The sequence below is a fragment of the Denticeps clupeoides genome, chromosome 18 (assembly GCF_900700375.1).
Source record: "Denticeps clupeoides chromosome 18, fDenClu1.1, whole genome shotgun sequence".
NCBI classification, from domain to species: domain Eukaryota; kingdom Metazoa; phylum Chordata; class Actinopteri; order Clupeiformes; family Denticipitidae; genus Denticeps; species Denticeps clupeoides.
Window position 1 is genome coordinate 2,718,074 of NC_041724.1, and position 27,730 is coordinate 2,745,803.

The following is a 27,730-nucleotide window of genomic DNA, read 5'->3' on the forward strand; positions in this document are numbered from 1 at the left end:
CTTTTAATGGCTTTCTAACAGGTGAAAAACTGTGGAATTGACTCTCCTATCTACCCATTTTACAAAATACCCAGGGTTCGTGTTCAAGACCCTGAATGAAACTTTTTTGTTTTATTGCTAATAGGGTTTCTAATATAGAGAGTAATTATCCTTATTGGAACAGGCTTTGAATTGTCTTTGTTTTGGTTGTTTTTTATTGATGAAGTTGTGGTTCGTTGCGCCCTCTACCGCTGGAACAACAGACTTACAGCTTTGAAAGTGGGAGTTTTCAGCCCGTAGAACATGAATGCGATGTTTCGAAAATGAGGAAAAACACGTTTAAAACATACAATTATAATACAGTATTTACATGTGGTTATACACATAAAAAAACCCATAACACTTTAGCTTTGAAAACTTATTTTGACTCGTACTTGTGCTCGCTTGTTCATGTGCTATTAAATTAAGTTTCTGTTCCCTTGCTATTGCAGTAATGTGACACGTGATCAAGTCGTTTTTATCTTTAAAGAAAAATATTAATTTTATGATTTATATCAGTATTGTTTTAACAAATGAAATAAAATAAAATCAAACATTTCAGGTTGACCAACGTGCTTCACGATATTAAGAATAAACAAAAGGCAAACACGGTTGAACAAAATAAAACTAAAACATAAAAAAAATAAGGAGAATGAAATAATGGAATAAAAAAGAAAATACACACACACACACACAGGTATCTACTCGTACCTGTGGCCGTCTGCTATGGAGTGTGGAGAGTGAAACCAATTCAATAAATATAATAAGCATTAAAATGACAGTGAAATAAATATGTATACTACTTAAAATGTCATTTAAATTCTTATTATATTTATTGAATTGTGACACTCTCCACACTCCATAGTCTGCCACCTCCGGCTGCAGTAAACAAGCGGCCCTGCTGACGTCCAGCCGCCAGGGGGCGCCACCGTCCGCCTGTCAGGCGCGCAACAAAAGACGCGGCGTCCTTTCAACCTATGGAGACCCTCCTGAGGCGCCATCAAGACTCCAACATGGCGCCGCGAGTCCGCCGGACGAGCAGGTCCGGCGAGCGGCATGCGGCGCGCTGACCGGCCGGTGCTGGGAAGCGGGAGCGATTCGCGGCGAAACAGACCGGGCGGCGACATGGAGGCGCCGGGCGTGGAGCAGATGTTCGACTTCCAGCGGTAAGCGGACGCCGAGGCGACGGGCGCGCGTTTCGCCGCCGTCATCGTCGTCGTCACCCGTGGATTCGCTGTCCCGCTCCGCTCCGTTGGGGCTTCGGTCCAGCGGCAAGCAGGCCGCCGCGCCGACAGGGAGATTATGCACATTTACACAGCCATGTGGCCGTCAGCGAAGTAGTCGGTTCTGGTTCAACTGGGACTCAAACCGTCAATACTGTCGTTTTATTTCAGTCAGACTACAAGAAAGTTACAAGTTGGTCTTTAAGTGTCCCGCCACCTGAGGACCAACACATGGAGGACAGTGTAGACCAGCGGCTTCCTTCAAAGTGGAGTGATCATCGTTGGGAGACAAAATGGCCTTGATGAGCGGCGTGTGGGGACAGTGTCTCTGAAATAATGTTTTACACAGGACCCCCCCCCCCCCCCCCCCTCCTCATTCAATGTGTTTTCTTTATCTTCATGACCATTTACGTTGGTAGATTCCCATTGAAGGCATCAAAACTATGAATGAACACACGTGGAGTTATGTACTTAACAAAAAAAGGTGAAATAAGTGAAAACATGTTTTATATTCTAGTTTCTTTGCTCTGATTACTGCTTTGAACACTCTTGGCGTTCTATTCATGAGCTTCAAGAGGTCGTCACCTGAAATGCTTCTCCAACAGTCTTGAAGGAGTTCCCAGAGGTGTTTAGCACTTGTTGGTCCAGCTCACCCCAACCCATCTGGACTGGGTTCAGGTCCGGTGACTGTGGAGGCCAGGTCTCCACTTTTTGTTAAGTACATAACTCCACATGTGTTCATTCATAGTTTTGATGCCTTCAGTCAGAATCTACCAACGTAAATGGTCATTAAAATAAAGAAAACACGTTGAATGAGGCGCATTAATAGATAATATTACAGGCAAGTTGTCACACGGTGACAAAAGTGTCCTCGGCGTTGAACCGCCAGCGTTGGTGGGCAGTGGGCGGCCATGGGAGCAGTGTGTGGGGACGGCGAGGACCTCAAGTCCGGTTCCTTAGGCGCCGAATTTGTCTACACCCAGTATGTCCGGTCTGGCGAACCCCTGTGACTTTCATGTGAATCATCATCTTCTTCTTCTGGCTCCTGCTCTTCCCACAGGTTGCCGAACAACAGGCTGGCCCTCCTGCTGCTGCTGCTCTACTCCCCCGTCGGCCTTTGTCTGATGTTAATGCGGCTGTTCATCGGGGTCCACGTCTTCCTCGTGAGCTGCGCCCTTCCGGATAGTTTCATTAGGAGGTGAGGACGCACCTGGGGATCCGTGCAGTAAGAGAGCAGTTCTGTCACGTTGCGGGGCGGTTTTAACGTCCCTTCTATACCGGATACCGCAGTATTGATCATCTATTCCCGAAGGAAAAATCACGATATGTTGCCGTATTGATGTCTTTGTCCCGCCCTCCCTCGACTGAGACCGTATTTCACGTTACGGTCTGAGTTGCTGAAGAAGCTGTCTGTCTGTCTGTGTCCTATTCTCTCTGCAGGTTCGTCGTGAGGATCATGTGCTCGGTGCTCGGCATGCACGTGAGGCAGAGGAGACCCCAGATGAGGGACGGAAGCGTCAAGCTTTACATCTGCAACCACGTGACTCAGTTTGATCACAACGTCATAAACCTCCTTACCTCGTGTAGCACGGTGAGTTCCTGCGTTTTAAAGGTCCCCTGTCATGAAAATGTCACTTTGTGAGATGATTTAGCATGGGGCAGTGGTGGCCTAGTGGTTAAGGAAGCGGCCCCGTAATCAGAAGGTTGCTGGTTCGAATCCCGATCCGCCAAGTTACCACTGAGGTGCCACCGAGCTGCCCACTGTTCACTCAGGGTGATGGGTTAAATGCAGAGGACAAATTTCACTGTGTGCTGTGCTGCTGTGTATCACGTGTGACAATCATTTCACTTTCACTAATATGAGTTCCCCGAGCCTGTCTATGGTCCTGCAGTGGCTAGACATGGCGATAGGGGTAAAGAGTGCTTTCACCGTTCAGAGAGCTGCAGCTCAGACAGTCGGATCTTGAAATTTGTTACCTCCCGTTTCTCAAATGTATAAATTTTTTTTCCTGGAAAAACAGATCCAACTTCCTGCCTGTGTCAAACATGGTGGTTGGTGGATGGTGTTGACGTCATTTCCGCAAATGCCCCTCCAACTTCTATAGGCCGCCCTCCTCCTCGTCCCGCCTCCCTCCTTTAAGCTACAGACGCCAAAACGGCGCGTCCTGGGAAATCTCATTGTGTGACTGGATCAACGTGGCTCCAGATACAGTATTAGGGGACCACTAAACCCTTAGTGTCTCTAGAGGGACTGTCCCCATCACTACTGATTGTAAGGCGCTCTGGATAAGTGCTCTAAATGTACGTTTCAGTGGCTGCTGTGACCATGTGGTTGTCCCATTTGTAGGTGAGCATCACACCCACTGGGCTCCTACTTTTTTTTTAGTGGTCCGTGAAAGCTCACCAAAAATGTACAAAAAAAAAAGTGAAGTGATTGTCACTTGTGATACACAGCAGCACAGCACACAGTGAAATTTGTCCTCCTGTATTTAACCATCACCCTGAGTGAACAGTGGGCAGCCATGACAGGCGCCCGGGGAGCAGTGTGTGGGGACGGTGCTTTGCTCAGTGGCACCTCAGTGGTACCTCGGCAGATCGGGATTCGAACCGGCAACCTTCTGATTACGGGGCCGCTTCCTTAACCACTAGGCCACCACTGTCCCCTTACACAAGTACACGGTACACAAGCATTCTGTAATAGAGGGGCCAGTTAAGTCTTCGTCGTTGTGAAGCACGGTACGCGGTGACAAAACTAACCATCTCTTTAGAGAGCAGTGGGCAGCCATGACAGGCGCCCAGAGAGCAGTGGCGCCTTTGCCGGCTACGCGTCCTTACCCGCCAGGCCACCACTGGCCCTTAGTGACGGAGTGGCTGGTAAGCAAGCGGGACCCCCCCCACCCCCTTAATCAAGGTGCCGTCCCCGCACACTGCTCGCTGCGCCCGCAGAGGCCACATTTCATTGTGTCACCATGTGGCGTGCTTGCCGCAGTGCCGCCTTCAAGTGGCATCATTTCGCCACCATTACCGCGGTGGTGATCTATGATGCCGTACAACCTTTTTAATAAGGCGTAACCTTCATCCAGCGCCTCTGGTCCGTCGATCGTGTCCATTTAAACGAGGACACGTCTGCGTGATGTCCACCAGAAGGCTGGAGGTGAACTCCATTCCTGCTGCTACCGTGAAGATCGCTTAAACTTCGGTTTCCCGTCAAAATGCATGGCCTTCCGTAAAATGAGTCTTTTTCAGGTCCCGTGACGTTCCCGTCCACGTCCGTTTTAAACGCTGTCTGTGACCCCTCTGTTTCGTAGCCCATGTTGGAGGACTCGGCCGGATTCGTGTGCTGGGCACGGGGCTTCATGGAGCTGGGAGCGGAGACGCGGGCTCGGGCGGAGCTGTCGGACGCCCTGCGCAGGTACAGCTCGTCTCCCGGTGCCCCGCCCCTCCTGCTCTTCCCCGAGGAGGACACCACCAACGGCCGGGCCGGCCTCCTCAAGTTCAGGTAACGGATTTAACCCGAGCCGCGGATCTGCAGCTCGTCGGGAATTAAATCGTGTATTAATGGACCTGCTGGGAATGGCCTCGCACGGCATTTGCCAGACGCCCTTATCCAGAGTGAACGCTGGTTTTGTGGGCTGTTTTAATTTTAGTTTTAGTTTCGGAAGCTGTAATTTTACTGAAAGCGAAGCGATTGTTAAGCACAGCGAAATGTGTCCTCTGCATTTAACCATCACCCTTAGTGAGCGGTGGGCAGCCATGACAGGCGCCCGGGGATCAGTGTGTACCTTGGTGGTCCGGGTCCGTTTCCTTACCCGCTAGGCCACCACTGCCTCAGTTTATTAGCCTTATTCATGATTCATCATAGTCTAGTCAAGTTTCAGTCGACTAAAGGCCTGAGCATTTTAGTCTTATTTTAGTCAATGAAAATTGTATTTTAAGTTATCTTATTATGTTATTGTTACCTCTTCTAGACTCAAGAACTCTCTACATCCATTCCAGACACCGGAGACCCTCCAGTGTCCATGTTTTTTGACAAACATTCTGCTTTCTTTCCCACTCCGTTGTAAAGAAAACGCCCAAATATCGCGTGTTGTTTTCTCTCAGCTCGCCCATCAGAAGTGTCCTGAAATGTAAATAATGCCACAATGGCGTACTGCGGAAGTGACGTCATCTGTACGATCGGGTGGCAGATATGGGCAACAGACACTGCGATTAAAATGAGAGGAAATGACGTCTCATTTAGTGTAATTTTGTGGCCTAGCGGTTAAGGAAGCGGCCCCGTAATCTGAAGGTTGCAGGTTTGAATCCCTGAACCGCCAAAGCACCGTCCCCACACGCTGCTCCTCGGGCGCCTGTCATGGCTGCCCACTTCACTCATGTGACTGGTTAAAAGCAGAGGACACATTTCACCGTGTCATCGTGTGCTGTGCTGCCGTGTTTCATAACAACTTTCACTAAACCATGTTTAGTCTCATTTTTATTAGTCAAAAATGTTCCATGATCTGTTTTGTTATCATTACATGACCAGCATTAAAATCTCGTCTTTGTCACGTCAAAAAGTTTAGTTGATGAGACTTTTCGTCATAAATTTGGTTGACAAACAACAGTAGTTAGAGGGATTGTGTCCCTGTCCCCCTTGCTCAGGGACACACTGCTAGTAAGTGGGGTTTGAGCCTTTGTGGACTTCTGGAAGTGAGTGGTGTGTAATGACTGCACGTGACGTTCTGCGGCGTTCGTGTGCCATGTCCCGGGACTGACCCCAGCCGCCATGTCTGCCTTGTCCTTCGCAGCTCCTGGCCGTTCTCCCTGACCGACTGCGTCCAGCCGGTGACGCTGCTGGTGAAGAGGCCGTTCCTGGCTGTGGTAGGGTCACGCCCAACACGCGAACCCCGCGGCCTCCCGCCTCAGACACAATATCCTTATTACCGCCATGTTTAATCCGTAAATAAGCCTCTTTGTCCCGCCGTGGGAGTTAGTTGGTTTACTGGGTCACCGCACACGTTTCCACGTTCCTGTCAAAAATGCCGATCACCTTCACCTGACTGCGTTTTCTCTCCAAAAGACCACGCCCGAGTCGTCTTGGCTGGCTGAGTTGCTGTGGACCTTTTTTGTTCCGTTTACAGTTTACCAAGTAAGGTACTATGACCTCCGCTTTCTTGGCGTTTAAGTAAATATCAGAGGGCACAGTTAACGCGTTGGTACGCTAAATCGCGTTGGATTCGCTCTGTGTGGACCTCAGTCTACTTCTGCAGTGTGTGTGTGTGTGTTTTTTTTTGTATAGATGATGTTACTTTTGCAGATGGCTCCCGCCCGTGTCCAGGCGAGACGGCGACTCGCTGCAGGACTTCGCCGGCAGAGTTCAGCAGGTGCGGTGGACGTCGGCACCAGTGCTCCCCGCATGTTGAATTCGTGCAGATACAAGTTGTACAAGTGGAATGGATTTATATATATATATTATTATTATTATTTAACTTCCTTTTTCAGCTCCTGGCCATCGATCTGGGTGTGGTTTCCACGAACATCACCAGGGCTGACAAAGCTGAGCACATTAAGAGAAAAAGGCACACAGCTGCCCCAACCGCAGCCTTGAGTATGGGAGATGTTTCCACTTATTTTCTGCAACGTCAGTTATGATGCGATGAATGAATTTGTTTGTTTCGTTTGTCAGGTTTTGGTGCCAGGCAGCGCACGGCGAACGTGGGCTTCGTGGCTCCCGGCCCGGTGACGGAGGACCCGAAGATCGTCCGGATGGCTCAGCAGGTGAAGGACGTGCTCCCTGCCGTGCCCCTCGGCGTGATCACCAGAGACCTGAGTACGTTCCCGACTGCTGATTTACTCCTCGATCCCACGGGCCGTTGCTCTATAAAACCCCACACGGAGATCAATAATGTCCTGACACAGCTTGTGGTATGATTATTTCTTCCCAGTGAAGACGAACTGCGTGGACACGACCATCACAAACCTGCTGGAGAGCACGGAGGAGTACCCGCCAGAGGTCACCGGAGGGTCTACGTCAGGGGCGGCCAGGCAGCAGCATCCCTCCTCCTCCTCATCTTTCTCCTCAACTGCTGCTATTTCAACCGTTAAGGTCTGAAGAAGGCCTTTTCTTTCTACTACCAGCAACAAAATCTCTCGGTTAACCTGCATCTCCTTCTCTTCACCTGATAAACAGCCTGCTGCCAAAATGTTTGGAAAATCCCCTTGTGAAAGACACATGTCCTTGCAAGAGAGAAAAGAAGCCTTGTATGAATATGCAAGAAGGTATGGCAAGCAGACAGACTTGGTCCAAAAACAGTCTGTCATAGTAAGACGTCATTTAAATGTAACTGGTTGACATGGCCGTTTTTGTGAGCTTTTTTTATTTTTTATTTTTGGGTTAGATGTCTGGTTTTCAACGGCTGGAACTATGTTTATTATTATGGACATAACAATCAAAGGGTATATGGTGTGGTGCCCTGGTGACATTAGGGTTTGAAGTAATTTTTACCATGATCATCTTTACAAATGATTTGAATCTGTTTTTGTACAGGATCATACTTATGGCCTAAATTGACATGTCATTCATATTTTGCTTTTCTATATAGACTACAATTATTTTATGCAACGTAAAACTCTGGAAATTTGGAATTATATTTTTTTACTTTTCTTCCCCTCTGGTTTTACAGACGCTACATTGAGCAGCACGGGCTGGATCCAGAGGACGATATGTGACGCAATCCAGAGTTTTAATATTAAGACTTGGGGACAGGGTGCACAGATACCAAAAGAAATCGCTTTCGAGGCATGGAGAGGGCACGATGCCGTCGTCCCCTGCGGCTGCTGATGAGAATACGTGCTTCTGAAGACTTGCGTGGATTTTCTTTTTAATCCTCCTGCATGGCAATCATGCATGTATTTTTAACTCTTACTCTCTCCAGAAGTGATTATTTTTGGTAATAAAATAAGATAATAATAATAAAAAAGAAGAAATTTCTATGAAGACTCAGTGTTGGTGAACCTAATTATTTTTATACAGTACAGAGGACTATTTGAAAGTTAGGAGTTTTTTTTTTTTCCTCTTCTCCCTTGTTCCAGCTGTTCTGCTACATGAGTCTCATTAAATCTTCCATGTGCCTGTTACCATAGTATTGACTTATAAAGACGTGACGTCATCTACAGAGACAAGGATGGAGAGAAGATTCAATGTACTGTAGGGAGAACTTGAGCCAACCTTTGATTTAAGATTTGTGTGATGAGGGGGGATGAATAAAGTAGGCAGTTACACCGATTGCAAAGATTATGAATTACAATGTGTGCAATTCCTCAGATTTTATAGTGTTTGTGCATGCCTGGTGTTGAACTATGAAAACGGATCAGATAAATAAAATTTTCTTTTTTTTTTTTTTTTTTCTTTTTTTTTTTTAAGTCATCTGCGCCGGCAGATCTCGCGAGACTTGCGGTCCCGCCCTGAAACTACAAATATTGCTTCATGTTTGGCTCTGTAATTGTATGTATATGTTTTTTTTTTTTTTTTGTACTAAACTATTTCGTGAACATGAGGTTGGGCGAATCTCGGGAGTTGCGCACCAGAGACTCCCTCAGATTGAGCGAATGTCCAGCGGTACGCATTCGTGCCAGAGACGGCGGCAGATCTCGCAAGACTTGCGGTCCCGCCCTGAAACTAGAATTGCAAATGTTGCTTCGTGTTTGGCTCTGTAATTGTATGTATATATGTATATATATATTTTTTAGTACTAAACGATTTCGTGAACATGAGGTTGGGCTGATCTCGGGAGTTGCGCACCAGAGACTCCCTCAGATTGAGCGAATGTCCAGCGGTACGCATTCGTGCCAGAGACGGCGGCAGATCTCGCGAGACTTGCGGTCCCGCCCTGAAACTAGAATTGCAAATGTTGCTTCGTGTTTGGCTCTGTAATTGTATGTATATATGTTTTATTTTTTTTTTGTACTAAACGATTTCGTGAACATGAGGTTGGGCGAATCTCGGGAGTTGCGCACCAGAGACTCCCTCAGATTGAGCGAATGTCCAGCGGTACGCATTCGTGCCAGAGACGGCGGCAGATCTCGCAAGACTTGCGGTCCCGCCCTGAAACTAGAATTGCAAATGTTGCTTCGTGTTTGGCTCTGTAATTGTATGTATATATGTATATATATATTTTTTAGTACTAAACGATTTCGTGAACATGAGGTTGGGCTGATCTCGGGAGTTGCGTACCAGAGACACCGGCAGATTGAGCGAATGTCCTGAGGTGCGCATGCGCGGCAGAGACAGCAGCAGATCTCGCGAGACTTGCGGTCCCGCCCTGAAACTAGAATTGCAAATGTTGCTTCATGTTTGGCTCTGTAATTGTATGTATATATATATATATATATGTGTGTGTGTGTGTATTTTTTTGTACTAAACCATTTCGTGAACATGGGGTTGGGCGAATCTCAGGAGTTGCGCACCAGAGACAGCGGCAGATTGAGCGAGTGTTCAGAGGTGCGCATGCGCGCCAGAGACTGCGGCAGATCTCGCGAGAGTTGCGGTCCCGCCCTGACCCCATTCCACGCTTATTCAGGCCAGGTGGACCTGTTCAAATCCGGGCGACGGCGGCAGGCACTATAAGTGAAGGCGGCAGCACTTGTTCCTTTTGTTCCCATTTACGGTTAAGAGTCAGCCAACTTTCAGAAAACCATGAGGGAGATCGTCCATCTGCAGGCCGGACAGTGCGGGAACCAGATCGGGGCCAAGGTTTGTATTCTCCACGCCGGGTAGCTCGACTTGTGCGCAGTCCGTCGTTTTCCCGTTATTTTCTCATTACAGAGGAACGAAGTAACGTTTGGCGAGGAAGCTATTTTAAAATCTATAACTCATTTTACGTATTTTGTTCCCCCAGAGCCTCCCGTTTATACTCTCCATAAATCTTTATTAAAACCGCCTTAATACCGTATATGTTCGCTTCAGATTATGTCCGAAAAACCTTTTGAGAGAATGGTTAATTCGGATGGAGTAAAGTTCGTGTAGGGTGTTGGCCGCGGTGTCGTAATGCGGCCGGTTGTGTCTGGTTGAGCTCATGTTCGTGTTGCCAGGTGCCTGCTTTTCAAGCGACGGATTTTTAATCTTTGAAGGTTTTTTTTTTTTTTTTTTTTTAAGACTTTAACGTGTATTAAACTTGCATCGATGGATGCGAGTTAAATATGTCGGTGCCGCCTTTACCACGCGGACCCTTTCCTGGTCCCCTCTCCTCCCGGCGCCATTTTAAACCTCAACCAGTGGTTCGATATCTGCTCGGTTTTTTGTTTTTTTTTTGCCGCGTACATGTGGAGTGGGGGAGGAAAACCGACGTCAGGTGTTTTACGAACCCGGGCGTTTGGATACGTTGTGTTTTTTTCGTTATGTCTGTGTGTACATATTTGAGATTTCGGCGCGGAGGCTGCGTACCTGGCAACACGGAGCTCATGGCCGACACCCATAGACGTTGCTAATTTCTTTTTTTCATTTTTTTCTTCTCTCCCCAGTTCTGGGAAGTGATCAGCGACGAGCATGGCATCGACCCCACCGGCAGTTACCATGGCGACAGCGATCTTCAGCTGGACCGCATCAACGTCTATTACAATGAAGCTTCAGGTTGGTACGGGGCCCTTTTTCTTTTTTTTACTTGACGAAGCGGGGTTTCCATATATAATGGTCGTAATATTTTATTACAGGCGGCAAGTACGTTCCCCGAGCGGTTCTGGTGGATTTGGAACCCGGGACGATGGACTCCGTGAGGTCCGGGCCGTTCGGGCAGATCTTCAGGCCCGACAACTTCGTGTTCGGTAAGCCCCGTTAATGCGCTGATGCCGCTGCGGTTCGCGCTTGAATGAACCGCTGACCTATTTTTGTCGGAACGTCTCCAGGTCAGAGCGGCGCCGGCAACAACTGGGCCAAGGGCCATTACACCGAAGGGGCCGAGCTGGTGGACTCGGTGCTGGACGTGGTGCGGAAGGAGGCCGAGAGCTGCGACTGCCTGCAGGGCTTCCAGCTCACCCACTCGCTGGGCGGCGGCACCGGCTCCGGCATGGGCACCCTGCTGATCAGCAAGATCCGCGAGGAGTACCCCGACCGCATCATGAACACCTTCAGCGTCGTCCCCTCCCCTAAGGTGTCCGACACGGTGGTGGAGCCGTACAACGCCACCCTGTCCGTCCACCAGCTGGTGGAGAACACGGACGAGACGTACTGCATCGACAACGAGGCGCTGTACGACATCTGCTTCCGCACGCTGAAGCTCACCACGCCCACCTACGGCGACCTCAACCACCTGGTCTCCGCCACCATGAGCGGCGTCACCACCTGCCTGCGCTTCCCCGGCCAGCTCAACGCCGACCTGCGCAAGCTGGCGGTCAACATGGTGCCCTTCCCCCGCCTGCACTTCTTCATGCCCGGCTTCGCCCCCCTCACCAGCAGGGGGAGCCAGCAGTACCGCGCCCTGACCGTGCCCGAGCTCACCCAGCAGATGTTCGACGCCAAGAACATGATGGCCGCCTGCGACCCGCGCCACGGCCGCTACCTCACCGTGGCCGCCGTCTTCCGCGGCCGCATGTCCATGAAGGAGGTGGACGAGCAGATGCTCAACGTCCAGAACAAGAACAGCAGCTACTTCGTGGAGTGGATCCCCAACAACGTGAAGACGGCAGTGTGCGACATCCCGCCGCGCGGCCTGAAGATGGCCGCCACCTTCATCGGCAACAGCACCGCCATCCAGGAGCTGTTCAAGCGCATCTCGGAGCAGTTCACCGCCATGTTCCGCCGCAAGGCCTTCCTGCACTGGTACACCGGCGAGGGCATGGACGAGATGGAGTTCACCGAGGCCGAGAGCAACATGAATGACTTGGTGTCCGAGTACCAGCAGTACCAGGACGCCACCGCCGAGGAGGAGGGCGAGTTCGAGGAGGAGGGCGAGGAGGAGCTGGCCTGAAGACCGCCGGCCTCCCGCGCCCACGCCGCTCACTTTATTTACGTGGTTTTTGTCTTCGGCGACAAGCTGCTGTTCTCACGCGAATGAAATAATAAAAAAAAAAAAAAAAAAAAAAAAAAACCTAGTGCTGTTCTTGTGCTTTTTGGCTTCCTTTTTGTGATGTTCAACTATGAACTTTAGTTTATTTAGAGAGCCGGCGAATTGTACGTTCCACGGAGTTTAGACGTTCGGGTCAGTTGTTCTTAGATCGACGGATAATAACAAGTTATGACTGCTGTATGGCTTAAACCTGAAATAAAGATTCCTTTCACGATGTGGCGTAGCCTCGTGTGCTTTTTATCATCTGGTAGAATCTGCCTTCAGGTAAGTTGGGTTTTTTTTTTTTTTTTTTTTTTTTTTTTTCTCCTATGAAACTCCCTGATTCTGAAAGAGGGAGAAGTACGACGAAGACGCCAAAAACGATTCGCTGGAGTCACGTGACCACGTCGGAATGAAAAAGCTCAGTTTTTATTGCCCCCGCAGCAGTATTGGGGTGATGAGCACGGTCTAGGTTAGGAGATCTGGTTGCTCAGCTGCCCGGGGTACAGCTCCGGACTCCGGCCCGCCTCCTCGCTCAACGAATCGCCTGGGGGGGGGCACAACAAGTCCGCCGCAGGTCAGAGGTCGCGATTGCAGCCACTCTCCCGCGCGTTGCGTCACGGCGACTCACCGAGGTGACACTTGTGAAGCCAGACCCGATGGCCGTCATACTTGAGGTTGCACTGCATGCCGTTGTTGCTGAAGTCGCTCTCAGCCACCTCGAAGTTGGGGTTTATGACGACCTGAGAAAGAATAAAACACTGAAATGAAGCTCGGGTCCAGGTATGAAGCGTGGTAGCCCGGCAACACTTGTCCTTTAGTCGGGCACGTTCCTGCAACGTCTGGCAGCTCAATTAAAATGAATTAAAAAAGAAAAATCTGATTTCAGTTTCCACATGGGCTACAACAAGGAAAAAAGTAAGAAGTGAACAATTCCAGGGTTCTAGAATTAGAACTTCACCACATGTGAAGGACCTTCAGCAGGTCCAAAATCCTGAGAATGAGAAGAATTTATAAGTAATTAATTCATGGATATATATATTTGAAATGACTTTTTTCCAAAGATGTACCTGCAAAATGTAGTTCCCAGGCATCACATCAGTGATATCAATCCATTGGCAGTCGATGTCATGGCGGTACAAGTCCCAGCAGCCAGCGGTTATGCCCTGCTCTCCAAAGTTTGCACACTCGTAGTGTTTTGACACGCCTGGACACATGGTGACCACCAGGTGTCACTACAGCCCTCTTCACTTAATTTCTGGCCATCTCCATTCATGGTTCTGATCATATTATGGAGGGCTTCATACCTTCCTGGCACTCGGTGTCCTCCAGACAGAAACTGGCCTTGTGGCCATCAGCCACCCGGGTTCCATTAGTGGTGAGGAGATCGTAGTGGGTGAAGATGTCCATACTGTGGTAGTGCCTGTGAAATGAGAGTATCCATCCAACGTCAACTGGCCATTATAGCTGGACCCAAGTCCAAAGTAATTAAAAATAATTTGATTGTTCCCAATCAAATACAAAACCGCCCAATCTGGCAACACTGGGTATGGTACAAAAGATATCAGTGGTTTTCGTGGCCATCCATGTATCATACATTTAAAACAGATTTAAATAATTTATGCAAATTATACACAGTACAGCCTCCATGTTTGATGGGACAGGGTGTCCAGTGTTTACCTATGGCATTCATGCCACACCCAAGAGTGGCGACTCAGTTTAGGGCGGAAGTCGGCGTGGCCAATGTTGTGAATCTGGGCGGAGAATCGGAGCAGGCGGCGCTGCCCGTAAGGCCAGTTGGCTTTGGCGGCCGACTTGGAGAGGCAGTTCTCTTCAGCGGCACAGTAGAGCAGGTGCAGCGGCCGGTCCTCGATGTAGACCGTCTGCTCCACCAGGGGGGCGTTCAGGACCAGGTCTGAGGCAGCTGGAGGAGGCCGGGGGATGAAACACTTCATTCCTGGAGAACCGAACTCGCAGATGGGAGGGAAACCAACTCACTGTCTGAGCAGATGACCCCGGCAGAGAACTGCGACCCCGCCCTCTGGCAGCTGACCGAGCGATGGCGCTGGCAGTCACTGAGCGCCATCTCGTCCCCCGTACACTTAAGCCCGCTCATCACCATGTCCGTCACGTTACTGCTGTCCCAGTACCAGGTTTCCTTTCCAACAGCGTGAGCACAGGAAGAAATGGAAAACATTCCGATTAAAAACCTTGGAACCTGTTCTGGAGAAGCAAAACGGCCCAATCTGGCAACGCTTGATCGAGTAAAGCAGGTCATCTGGAATTCACTCAAGAATAGGCATCCACAGCTGGACTTTGCCGGGACCAGGGTACCCATAATCACAGGCCACCATGGCCTCTCTGGTGGTCCATACCGTGACCAACTGCGAGCCCACGTGGACCTACACCCGACCTCCCAGCGATTCGAATCTGCAGAGGTGACCCCGCCCCGTGACCAGTACAGCGTACAAAAGCTACTGCAAGGATGTGAGGTAATAGATTAGATGAAAAACAAAAAAAAAGTTGCAAGGCATGCAGAGCATAAACATTATTCGTCCCTTTAATGGGTGGTAGTGGCCTAGTGGGTGAACCAGAAGACCCAGGTTCAAATCCCATTTACTAACATTGTGTCCCTTGTGTTCTGAGCAAGACACTTAACCCTGAGTTGCTCCAGGGGGACTGTCCCTGTAACTACTGATTGTAAGTCGCTCTGGATAAGGGCGTCTGATAAATGCTGTATATGTTTTATGACTTATAATCAAGTCTTATGCTTGTGGTAACTATTCCAGAATACCTTAAGAGAACAGAGGCAGACATTTCCAGCAGCCACTTAAAAGACATTCCTGGTCTGCATATTCCGATCTTGAAATGTAATGAGTAGCGTGTTTCTTTTTTAAATGAAAGGACAGTTTGGTTTTTTTCCGTTTTTGGGTAAAGAGTAACATGCTCATTTGGACTTTTTTGGGGACGTTGCTGCACATTTTCTTTACTCTTACTTGCAGGGCACTGCTGGCGAAGTTCAGGCCCAGTTGCCGGCACACCACCCTGGCCTCCCGCATCGTCCAGCCATCGCCGCACACCAGCCCCCACGTCTCCGTCCCAGCGGCCATGGAAATCACAGTCTCCACGCGGCCCTCTAGACGGCTGCGCCCCCCGCTGAGACGTATCTATGCCAGACGAACAGGTCAGAGGTCAAATGGAGAAGCAGCCGGCCCATGTTTCAAGCGTCCGCGCGCTCTGAAACAGTGGCTCAAAATCCTCTCCCTGAGCCTGAGTGAGGCACGCAGGGAACCATTAGAAGGACAAGAGATGCACCATTCTGATATCCAAGAGAAGAATGTCACCCGACATGAATGAACTACTTGGGAAAGCTCGGAAAGTCAAGCTATGTTTTAAATAATCATCGTCCCATCCAGGTATTACGATTGCGAATGAAACCCTCAGTACTTGGATAGTCCAGGCATCATTATCATTATGGTGGTAGTAGCCTAGTGGGTAACACACTCGCCCATGAACCAGAAGAGCCGGGTTCAAATCCCACTTACTACCATTGTGTCCCTGAGCAAGACACTTAACCCTGAGTGTCTCCAGGGGGGGGGACTGTCCCTGTAAATTATCAGTGCTGGGACTGAAAACGAGCAGCATCGAACACACTTGACAGTGTGAGTCAAAAAGAAATTCTAATAAATTTTTATTCTAATAAAGCAGAGGATGGGCAGTTTCATAAAGGCTTTCTGACCGTCTTGTCGAACGCCATGTACGGGACGTTGCACTTGACTGAAGCGTCCTCCATGTGCTGGCAGTCTTCGGATGTGATGGCCTTGTGGGGACAGTCCCACAATGAGCGCTCGTCCCCTCGGCACTGGACCTCGTTCATGTAGACGGGGCCGACGCCTGCAGGAGCAGCACATCAAGCATTCACTCATTCATCTAAATCGATCACCCAGTGAAGGACAACGTGGGTCAGTCCATCATGGAGTTCAGGGACATCCATCAGCTTTAAGAGCCCTTCTGAGCAGATCGACCCATCTGAGAAATCGAGCTCACGTCTCATTGATCCATCTCGGTCGCGGCTTCCCCTCCCCAGATGAAAAATACTCAAACGCGTAAATAAATCATCTACGACAGAAAAGTCATTTCAAACCGCACAATGCGCTGCTTTTTGGAAAAACATGGACATTCCACCTGGCGCCACGGAGAACTGGTTCCTCACCCTGGCCCATCCGGGCCCCAGTCGGGGCCTCAATGGCGCTGCCAAAGCCCAGCTGCCTGCACACCACGCTGGCGGACTGCAGGTTCCATCGGTCATCGCACACCGTGCCCCAGGCCGCGCCCTTCAGCACCTCCACGCGCCCCTCACCCACCCGGGCGCCGCCCTTCAGCCTCGCCTTGACCTGAAAAACAAAGGGACGCTCCGTTAGCGGCTGGTCGCGGGCCCCGGCTGCAGGTTCCTGTTGGAACTCGTTACCAGGGGGCTCGTCCTTCTCCTCTTCTGGCTCTTGGTCTGTGCGAACTGAGGTCCGGGAACGCAGCGGACCGCCGCCGGACCGCCGCCCACACACAGCGCGGTTTCGTTGGCCGAGACGAACTGCGCGGCGCACGCCGAGAGGTGCACCTCGTTACCGGTGCAGGCCACCGAGCGGATCCTGTACGCGCCAGGACTAGTAGAGAGCAGCAAGAACATTTTTAACATTTACAGCGTTTACCAGACGCCCTTATCCAGAGCGACTTACAATCAGTAGTTACGGGGACAGTCCCCCCCCGGAGAGACTCAGGGTTAAGTGTCTTGCTCAGGGACACGATGGTAGTAAGTGGGGTTTGAACCTGGGTCTTCTGGTCCATAGGCGAGTGTGTTACCAACTAGGCTACTACCACTACATGCACTCAGACACGTTGCATCTCAAACCCCCTTCTGAAGTGACTTGCATCTGTCACTCCAAGATGGACCGATCAACGGCTCCACCGCAACCCCCATAACCGCCACGGAGTAGGGCGTCCAGGCTTTTGACTGCTAGCGCACCTCTATACTTAAAATTGCTGCAGATAGTGCAGCCATTACTGTAAAAATTGAACCGTACGGTGACAAAGAAAGAGGTCTCCAGGTCTTTAATGGACGCTTGACAGCGGACGCTTTTCCTCTCATGCCTTTGTGCTGAACCCATCGCTGGTCTCAGGAAGAAATTCTTTGGAATTGTTGTAGCGCGCCGCTACGTCTTCTGCTGCGAAATCCATCTGTGTTTAATACCGATTTATAAGACAATATCATCACATCAACATACGGGACAGATTCAGACCAACAACACGTTCGTCCTAAATTAGAAATAACAAAATGTACTTTTGAGGAACGTGTGATGAGCTCCAGCCACATGTCCTGAAGCTCAGATGTTGAGAACGTTCGATCGTTCTCTCTCCTTCCGTCCCTGGTGCCTCATACTTTGTCACGTTGCAGACTGCTGGCATTTCACCATCTGGTGTGATTCGGAACATGAGGTCTGAGCGCCACGTGTGGCGTGATGGAGACGGAGAGAGAGGGAGACGGATCTGTTAAACAGTCCCCACGTTGAAGGACGTCCAGGCAGATTTTGTAGATGGGAACTCATCTCAGCCGAGCGTGGGTCCTGGAGGAAATGGTCTCTGGTATGTTAAAATATTCCACATGCCGGGCTCAGATGCCGCGACTGGCGTGGTCCTCGCGAGGGAAGACGGGACTCTTTACGATGTGGACGTGCAGTATTAGAATGAGTGAGAACATACATTTAAATGAGATCCTTCTAAGGGACCTTTTAGTAGCCTGGCGGGTAACACACTCACCACAAAGTCCCAGGTTCAAACCTCACTTACTACCGGAGCGAGGGGGGACAGGGGGACTGTCCCTGTAACTACTGATTGTAATTCGCTCTGGATAAGGACGTCCGGCAAATGCCACAAACTTAAACTACCTCAGAATTGTGGCATTTTGTTTATGGCCAACAAGAGAAACCCAAAAGTTTAGGAATTAGACTGGCTTTTAATTAGATTAAAACGCATGAATTCTGTAGCCATTTCAGCACACTGAACAAGAGCGACCCTTCTCAAAACTTTCTGAAAATCAGATCTGAAAAATCAGCTGAACCCCATTCCACGTACAAATGTGGTGGCCCAGCAGGTAAGGAAGCGGACTCACAATCGGAAGGTTGTGGGTTCGAATCCCGACGCGCCAAGGTGCCACTGAGGTCCCCTTGATCAAGTTACCGTCCCCACACGCTGCTCCCCTGGGCGCCTGTCATGGCTGCCCACTGCTCATCAAGGGTGATGGGATAAATGCAGAGGACACATTTAGTTGTGTCACCGTGTGCTGTGCTGCAGTGTTTCACAATGACAATCACGTCACCTTTATAAAATGTTGTGATGCAGCTGAATCAGCACCACAGACAGCTCCACTTTATGGGAGCAGTAATTGGATAAATAAATTGTCACGGGAGCTTTTAAAAAAGTGGAACAAATCCGATAAACTCTCAGATTTTCGCGGCGCATCCCTAAGCAATGTCTTCAGCAGCAGCTGGTCATGTGACACGGCAGAAAAAAAAAATTCAACTTCGTCACCTGCTGGAGCTCCTGCCCCCCGGCTTCTCCGCAGGGAACCCCATCATGCCACAGACCACGCGGGAGTTCTTCGCCGTCCAGCCAACGTTGCAGATGTGAGCCCAGCCTTCCTTGTACTTGACCTCCACCACCCCCTCAGTTATGGGGAGCCTGGCGGCGCCGGACAGTGGGCGGAGCCGGACATCCTCCATACGCCTCTCGTCCACTTGCATCTGCAACGTGGCATCCGGTCAGCTCAGTGTCACACATGAAATACTATAAAAAAAATTAAAAAGACTAATCCCCACATCGCCAGATGAGGGGTGTAAAGGGGTTTATGTCCAACATAAAACACTATATAAAAAAAACCACTAATCCCCACATCCCCAGATGAGGGGTGTAAAGGGGTATATGTCCAACATAAAACACTATATTAAAAAAAACACTAATCCCCACATCCCCAGAAGAGGGGTGTAAAGGGGTATATGTCCAACATAAAACACTATATAAAAAAAAACACTAATCCCCACATCCCCAGATGAGGGGTGTAAAGGGGTTTATGTCCAACATGGAATACTATAAAAAAAAAAACACTAATCCCCACATCGCCAGATGAGGGGTGTAATGGGGTTTATGTCCAACATGAAATACTATTTAAAAAAACACTAATCCCCACATCGCCAGATGAGGGGTGTAAAGGGGTTTATGTCCAACATGAAATACTATAAAAAACCCACTAATCCCCACATCGTCAGATGAGGGGTGTAAAGGGGTTTATGTCCAACATGAAACACTTAAAAAAAAAAAAAAACTACTAATCCCCACATCGCCAGATGAGGGGTGTAAAGGGGTTTATGTCCAACATGAAATACTATTAGAAAAAACACTAATCCCCACATCGCCAGATGAGGGGTGTAAAGGGGTTTATGTCCAACATGAAATACTATAAAAAAAAAACACTAATCCCCACATCCCCAGAAGAGGGGTGTAAAGGGGTTTATGTCCAACATGAAATACTATAAAAAAAAAAAAACATTAATCCCCACATCCCCTGAAGAGGGGTGTAAAGGGGTCTGCCTCTTATAGAAAAATAACACGCTTGTGCAGGAAAATCCCTTGTTAACCAGTATCAGTCCCTGTCATGATCCGGACCGGCAGGGGTTACTCCGGATCCGGAGTCCGGACCGGAGTTTAATGTTCGTCCTGTGTAATGTTCCCTGATCGTGTTCACCTGGTGTATATTTATATAATTGTATATACCTATCCTGTTTGTGTCTGTTTGCCGTCGGGTCATTGTGCGTGTTCATGTTCCCCTGTCTCGTGAAGTTTGTATTAAACCCCTGTCCTGTGATCGTGCGAATGCGTCCTCCTTCATGCCATGTCCAGCCCACCCGTGACAGTCCCCTTTTTTTCTTTTTGTCGTTTTTGACCTTTGACTTGGATTCGCTCATATGTCAATTAAGCTTTTTTTGTTGTTGTTTTAAATCGATTTTTAGCCTCGCCTGAAAAGAACAGCATTCCCAAACGGGGAATTGTGAATTTGTCACGCTCGGGAACGTTCTGGGTTGTGCAACCTCGCATGCCTTGTCTGTGCAGGCTGGCTGCGTGGACGGCCTCTCGTAAAAAAACCCGGCCCTCACGAGCTCCCGGCTCGGCCCACCGCCGGCTAATTTACTGCAGACCCTGGAGATGTTCTTGGCATTCCCGCCGCCGACCGCATCTGCTGAGCATGAAACGCGTTCACAGAGGGTAGAGTTTAAGTTAAGAAGAAAGGTCCCGCTGCAGTAATCCACGCATGGTTAAAGAAGCACGAAAGCCTCTTTCAAATGCAAGACTAAAAACTAAAACTGTTACACAACAGCCCTTCTCCCAGCCTTGTGCTGCACGCCGGAAAATGAGGAGACACGTGGCGTTCACACCAGGAGAAATGCTCTGAAAATTGGGCTTGAAGTGTCTACATTCTGATTGGCTGAGAGATTTGGAAGAACTCGAGTCTCAACCTCATCCGGCCTGAACCAGAAGACAACGCGTCGAGTTGTTTGCTATGCAGATGACTCCTGAGCAATGAATGGTAACTGAAAGGGGAGGAGCCTCAGTGATCAGCAGCCAATTGGAGCAGAGCTCATCAACATATTAAAAAAAGGGGGCAAACAGGGAAAACAGGAAGTTTACTCCTAGCACCAAATCACAGGGTTGTAAAAGGGCAAAAAAACAAAACAACCAAAATTCTGAATATCCTGGCGGGAAGAGGAACAACTGAAGTGTTTTGCTGTGTGGTCTCGCAATATTCTTAGATTAGGGGCAGCGGTGGCCTAGCGGTTATCAGAAGTTTGTCGGTTCGATTCCCGATCCGCCAAGGTGCCACCGAGCAAGAGCACCGTCCCCACACACTGCTCCCCGGGCGCCTGTCATGGCCGCCCACTGCTCACCAGTGGTGATGGGTTAAATGCAGAGGACACATTTCACCGTGTGCACCGTGTGCTGTTCTGCTGTGTATCACTTTCACTTCACTTATTCTTCCCAACGGAAACAGTCTACGCGGGCATCTTCTGCCCTGGGCCGTGCCCACCAGACGGTACCTCGATAAGGTTGGAGTCGTTGAAACCAGGCAGCCGCTCGTCCTTGCACGCCACCCCGGCATCTTCGTCGTGGGTGCAGTCGCTGTTGCCCCACCCACGGGAGTGGCACCTCTCGACGCTGGTCTCCGCGCCGCCGCAGACCACGTTGTCCAGCCAGATTTTGCCTTGTGAGCGAGAGAGCAGGCCGGGGACCGGCGTCAGTCCGCGTGCCGCGGCGGCGAGCCGCGGTTTAACGGCACTCACCTGTGCCCGCGCCGTACTTGGCGCCGTGCGACCAGCCCGTGGCCGAAACGAACCCGAGCTGTCGGCACAGGACGTGGGCGGTAGACAGGGTGAAGTCGTCGTCGCAGATGGTGCCCCACTCCCCCTGGTGGAACACCTCCACTCGGCCCTCGTTGTGCTTGCGAGGGTAACCGGCCAGACGCAGCTTCGGCTGACCGTTGCCGGGAGCGGCCGTGGTCTGGCAGAGCACGGCGGGCAACCAGACGCCCAGCAGCAGAGACCCCGCGGTCCCCCAGTGCCCCCCTCTCGCCATGTCAGCGCCTGGGTGGAAGAGCGGAACGTTGATCCGGCGCTCTCGCCCTCTCGGACGGCGGCAGGAAACCGGAGAACGCGGGGTGAGCGAGCAAACTCCGCCCGGGATTCGGACTCTCAATCGCGAGCTCTCTGAGCAGAGGTCAGCGGCGACTTGGGGTGACACGACGCCCTGAAAAACAGTTCCATACAGACAACGTTCCAGAATTTTCCAAGGATCGTAAAGTAAATCGTCCTCTGGGATAATAATACAACATTCTGACGCGGAAAAGATGTTCTAAAATAATGTGATATATCGCATTTCCAGAACAGAACTAGTGGGTAACACACTCGCCTATGAACCAGAATACCCGGGTTCGAATCCCACTTACTACCATCATGTCCCTGAGCAAGACACTGAACCCTGAGTGTCTCCGGGAGTGTATTAATTTGACTCGATTCATTCTTATTTCTTTTTTTCTATATATAACGCTAATTATAATGACAGCAATAAAAAAGGCAGAAAAAATGCCATTTTTATTGCTGTCATTAGTAGTGGTATTAGCCTAGTGGGTAACACACTCACCTATGAACCAGAAGACCCAGGTTCAAACCCCACTTACTACCATTGTGTCCCTGAGCAAGACACTTAACCCTGAGTGTCTCCGGGGGGACTGTCCCTGTAACTACTGACTTTAAGTCGCTCTGGATAAGAGCGTCTGGTAAATGCTGTAAATGTCTAAAAAAACAATAATTTGTGAATACGGGGGACACATTACAGGCTGCTTAAAACCGAAAGAAGGGAAATGAGCAAACCAGCCCGATCCCCGAGACGGTTTTATTCGATTTCGGCTGCAACGTTTATACTTTTCTGTTCATGCGAGCGCGTCACACGCACACGGATCTGTTGTTACGTCACTACTGCAAAGAACTAAATACGCTGCTAATAGTGTCTTTGTTGAGAACTTTTTACGACGGTTATCGATGACCGTGACGTCGTTTGGTGACCCTCACCTGACTTCTTCACTCGAGGAGACGCTGCACCCCGAAACCCGCAGGAATCTCCTGGATCAGCATGTCCGGCCCGTTTTATCCGCGCTGGGACCGCGGTGTCCAGAACTCGGGTCCGGCCGCCAGGCAGCAGTCGTAATAATACGCACGCAACGCAACGCAACGCAACGCACGCAACGCAACGCAACGCGCTGTGTAAGTTATTCCACGGGATCTGCGGAGCCGACCTCGGGACGAGAAACCTGGAGAAGAAAAACGGTTGCATAACGCAAAAAAAAAAAAATCCCCAAAAAAACGATTGCCTTGCCTAAAAGGTTCGAGATTTGGTTTATTTCAGTGCAACAGTATACACAGTATACCGTGTTTTAAAATAATGTTTGACACAGACACCCCCACAGACACACTTCTTTTATTATGTGCAATAATAAAAGAAGTGTGTGTGTGTGTGTACGTGTACGTGTGTGTGTGTGTGTGTGTACGTGTACGTGTACGTGCACACACACACACACACACATACACATACAGGGAGTGCAGAATTATTAGGCAAACGAGTATTTTGTCCACATCATCCTCTTCATGCATGTTGTATTACTCCAAGCTGTATAGGCTTGAAAGCCTACTACCAATTATGCATATTAGGTGATGTGCATCTCTGTAATGAGAAGGGGTGTGGTCTAATGACATCAACACCCTATATCAGGTGTGCATAATTATTAGGCAACTTCCTTTCCTTTGGCAAAATGGGTCAAAAGAAAGACTTGACAGGCCCAGAAAAGTCAAAAATAGTGAGATATCTTGCAGAGGGATGCAGCACTCTTAAAATTACAAAGCTTCTGAAGCGTGATCATCGAACAATCAAGCGTTTCATTCAAAATAGTCAACAGGGTCGTAAGAAGCGTGTGGAAAAACCAAGGCGCAAAATAACTGCCCATGAACTGAGAAAAGTCAAGCGTGCAGCTGCCAAGATGCCACTTGCCACCAGTTTGGCCATATTTCAGAGCTGCAACATCACTGGAGTGCCCAAAAGCACAAGGTGTGCAATACTCAGAGACATGGCCAAGGTAAGAAAGGCTGAAAGATGACACCACTGAACAAGACACACAAGCTGAAACGTCAAGACTGGGCCAATATCTCAAGACTGATTTTTCTAAGGTTTTATGGACTGATGAAATGAGAGTGAGTCTTGATGGGCCAGATGGATGGGCCTGTGGCTGGATTGGTAAAGGGCAGAGAGCTCCAGTCCGACTCAGACGCCAGCAAGGTGGAGGTGGAGTACTGGTTTGGGCTGGTATCATCAAAGATGAGCTTGGGGGGCCTTTTCGGGTTGAGGATGGTGTCAAGCTCAACTCCCAGTCCTACTGCCAGTTTCTGGTACAGGAAGAAGTCTGCATCCTTCAAGAAAAACATGATTTTCATGCAGGACAATGCTCCATCACACGTGTCCAAGTACTCCACAGCGTGGCTGGCAAGAAAGGGTATAAAAGAAGAAAAACTAATGATATGGCCTCCTTGTTCACCTGATCTGAACCCCATTGAGAACCTGTGGTCCATCATCAAATGTGAGATTTACAAGGAGGGAAAACAGTACACCTCTCTGAACAGTGTCTGGGAGGCTGTGGTTGCTGCTGCAAGCAATGTTGATGGTGAACAGATCAAAACCCTGACAGAATCCATGGATGGCAGGCTTTTGAGTGTCCTTGCAAAGAGAAGTGGTTATATTGGTCGCTGATTTGTTTTTGTTTTGTTTTTGAATGTCAGAAATGTATATTTGTGAATGTGGAGATGTTATATTGGTTTCACTGGTAAAAATAAATAATTGAAATGGGTATATATTTGTTTTTTGTTAAGTTGCCTAATAATTATGCACAGTAATAGTCACCTGCACACACAGATATCCCCCTAAAATAGCTACAAATAAAAACAAACTAAAAACTACTTCCAAAAACATTCAACTTTGATATTAATGAGTTTTTTGGGTTCGTTGAGAACATGGTTGTTGTTCAATAATAAAATTATTCCTCAAAAATACAACTTGCCTAATAATTCTGCACTCCCTGTATATATATATACACACACACACACACGCACACTAAATTAAACTATACTAACCAAAACTAAAACCGATACTGTACAGGTTATCTCTATAGGAGAAAAGTAGAACTTTTCTGTATGATGAACGGGTCGGACAGGACATAACTGGACAAGATTGTGTAGGATGCATGTAAGTGGATATGTTGGATATTCGGATATGTTGGACAGGACACACAAGACAAACATGTGCAAGATGTGCAGGAACGCGCAAAAAAGAGCGACAGGAACCCGCTCCCCCTGCTGGATGAGGATGTCTTATAATCCTTAATGTTGTCCTGGCTCCTCCTGTACCACCCCTGATCCCACGAGAGTCCTGCGGTATCCGGTGTTAAGACTCTGTAAGCCCCGGGGAGTGAAGTGGGAGCTCCGTCGACCAGATGGACATGCCACAGTTCTCCATTGGACTAAGATCTGGTGAATTTGGAGAACCCTCGTCTCCTCCAAGCACTCCATTTCTGATGTGAAGCAGGCAATGAGCTTAAAGAAGCCACTGTCATCAAGGAGGGCTGCTACCATCAAGGGACATTTACATTTACAGCATTTATCCAATGTCCTTATCCAGGGCGACTTATGATCAGAAGTTACAGCGACAGTCCCCCTGTCCTGCTGACAAATAAATCCACCCGCTGGTCAACAGGTTTGAGATATTGAATTCAGCTACACATATGTTAGACGGTATGTAGTGAAATGAAAACATTTACATTTACAGCATTTATCATGCGCCCTTATCCAGAGCGACTTACAGTCAGTAGTTACAGGGTTACTGTCCCCCCTGGAGACACTCAGGGTTAAGTGTCTTGCTCAGGAACACAATGGCAGTAAGTGGACTCTGTGGTCTTCGGGTTAATGGGCAAGTGTGTTGCTCACTTGGCTACTCCAACACGAAACGAGTAACATCACGACAAAATCAACTTACACTTTTGTTCAAGGTCATCACTTTATTTCGTTCACAGAAATCCAAAGTGAGGATTTATTTTGTGCACCCAACCTTTTGTGGACAGAAGGCGGTTCGAGGACACCTTCTTGCACATTTGTCCCAGTATAGGAGCTGTAGGTGGTGGACGATGGCCGGCACAGTCGCAGTGCGTTCCCTCATGCTGGCCAGACGAAACTGTTAAACAATCACCAGCAAGGAGCATCCATGCGGCCGCCCAACATCTGCCTGCTGCAGATCTTCTCCATTCAGGCTTCCAGGCCGACGAGCTGACAGCTGTAATTGGAGCCATCTGTCACTCGACTCACGGTGGTACTTTCTGCAAAGTTGCCGTAATTAAAATGAGTTATCGTTGCATTTTCTACAGGGCATAAAGGACTGGGGCAGCGAAAGATGCGCATCTACTTCAAGCATCTGCCAGATGGAGGCACGACTTCATGCGTTTCTGCTCCTGAATGCTGCCTGATTGGGCAACATGAAGTACATTTCAGCTACGGAATCTTCTCATCTGCAAACGCTGACAGACGTCAATTCCAGTTAAAGCTGAACTGAACTCCATGAGTGTGTCTGGCAGAATCAGAATTTCGCCACCTAAGGGCCAAGACTGCTGCAATTTGGCTGTAGCTTACTTACGGTTCCATTCCACATGAGCGTTCCAAGTTCGGTGGCCACAGTCCACATGGTTCATTATTGGCTTTGTGAAATTAGGCAAACTTGACAACTTTAATTTGGTCTTAACAAGTATGGCTTACAACAAGTATGGCATATTTTTGATAGTTATTTAAAAACAGTCTTGTGCTTCAAATGACACCCATTTGTGCACATGGATGGAACGGACTAGTTTGAAAAAGTTGGTTTTGCATATAATGCAAATTATGCTCAAGCCAAGCATCACTGTACAACAAAGTCTTCGCAAATCGGACAAACGGTATAGGAATTATTATGCAAAACGCATTATGTCTTATTATAGCATATACTATTATAGCATACAGTTACACACATTTTAGTGCCCGAGTAGTGGGTGGCTGTGTAGATTGCTAAGCTCTGTGCCCTACGTTTTTTGCTCACCAACACGTTTTAAGGCATAATAATAACAATATAGTAATTAAAATCTGACCAAAAACAATAGGGTTCCCGTTGCTTCGTTGCTTGGACCCCTGAATAATTGCATACTTTATCAATTCCTGTAGCTGGTGGACATGGCGTGACCTCCACCTTTGCTGCAGTATTCAGCATGCTAGTGTGTCTGTCCACTGTCCGAAGAAGGCTGCCCCTCTGCACGCTCTGAAATAGCCTTGAGGTACGAGGGGGGGGCGACGGCGGGGTACAGGAGGCCAAGATGCCTCTCAGCGTGAAACATGGCTCTCAATAGCTGCTCCCGGAGCCGCGCGAGGCGTCGATCTCTTCAAACGGGGCCGCTGTCTGACAGGCGAGCAGCAGGCGGCCTGGTCGCACTCTCCATGTTCACCTCACACGTCCGAGACGAGAGCGGCTCCTCGAGCCAAACGCCTCCCTCATCTCATCTTTCTCCCGAGTACCGGCCAATGACGGCTCTGCTGTTAACCCGACTTGTCGGGACTGCGTCTTTATTTGTGCATCTGTAGTGTAGCGGTTCGTTGGGAGGAGGTTGCAGAGGGCAGATCGAAGTCACGCCCCACTGCCATAAAGGAAACTCTCCACAGGTTCCCAACTACCTATAAATAAAGTAAAGTGATTTTCATTGTGATACACAGCAGCACAGCACACGGTGCACACAGTGAAATGTGTCCTCTGAATTTAACC

General features: G+C 49.0%; 3 protein-coding genes across 3 annotated transcripts; 2 read left to right on the plus strand and 1 right to left on the minus strand.

The window, feature by feature from the left end:
• Window positions 1–949: 949 nt before the first annotated feature.
• Window positions 950–8,217, plus strand: aup1 (AUP1 lipid droplet regulating VLDL assembly factor). The gene is made up of 12 exons (XM_028960254.1): window positions 950–1,184; window positions 2,302–2,439; window positions 2,682–2,832; window positions 4,550–4,740; window positions 6,029–6,101; window positions 6,301–6,374; window positions 6,538–6,604; window positions 6,723–6,828; window positions 6,907–7,050; window positions 7,166–7,326; window positions 7,411–7,499; window positions 7,904–8,217. The coding sequence occupies exons 1-12, from the start codon at window positions 1,075–1,077 to the stop codon at window positions 7,947–7,949; spliced, it is 1,350 nt and encodes a 449-aa protein (XP_028816087.1). The 5' UTR covers window positions 950–1,074; the 3' UTR covers window positions 7,950–8,217.
• A 1,531-nt stretch (window positions 8,218–9,748) lies between these two features.
• On the plus strand, window positions 9,749–12,496 carry tubb4b (tubulin, beta 4B class IVb). Its single transcript, XM_028960878.1, has 4 exons — window positions 9,749–9,972; window positions 10,740–10,848; window positions 10,929–11,039; window positions 11,121–12,496. The coding sequence occupies exons 1-4, from the start codon at window positions 9,916–9,918 to the stop codon at window positions 12,179–12,181; spliced, it is 1,338 nt and encodes a 445-aa protein (XP_028816711.1). The 5' UTR covers window positions 9,749–9,915; the 3' UTR covers window positions 12,182–12,496.
• Window positions 12,497–12,669: 173 nt separating this feature from the next.
• On the minus strand, window positions 12,670–23,168 carry loxl3a (lysyl oxidase-like 3a). Its single transcript, XM_028960877.1, has 14 exons — window positions 22,927–23,168; window positions 21,643–22,105; window positions 21,400–21,563; window positions 18,842–19,053; window positions 16,728–16,920; window positions 16,473–16,653; window positions 15,999–16,153; window positions 15,256–15,426; window positions 14,258–14,417; window positions 13,940–14,183; window positions 13,567–13,682; window positions 13,330–13,466; window positions 12,891–13,002; window positions 12,670–12,806 (listed from the first exon to the last, which is right to left on the minus strand). The coding sequence occupies exons 2-14, from the start codon at window positions 21,932–21,934 to the stop codon at window positions 12,733–12,735; spliced, it is 2,211 nt and encodes a 736-aa protein (XP_028816710.1). The 5' UTR covers window positions 21,935–22,105; window positions 22,927–23,168; the 3' UTR covers window positions 12,670–12,732.
• Window positions 23,169–27,730: the final 4,562 nt, after the last annotated feature.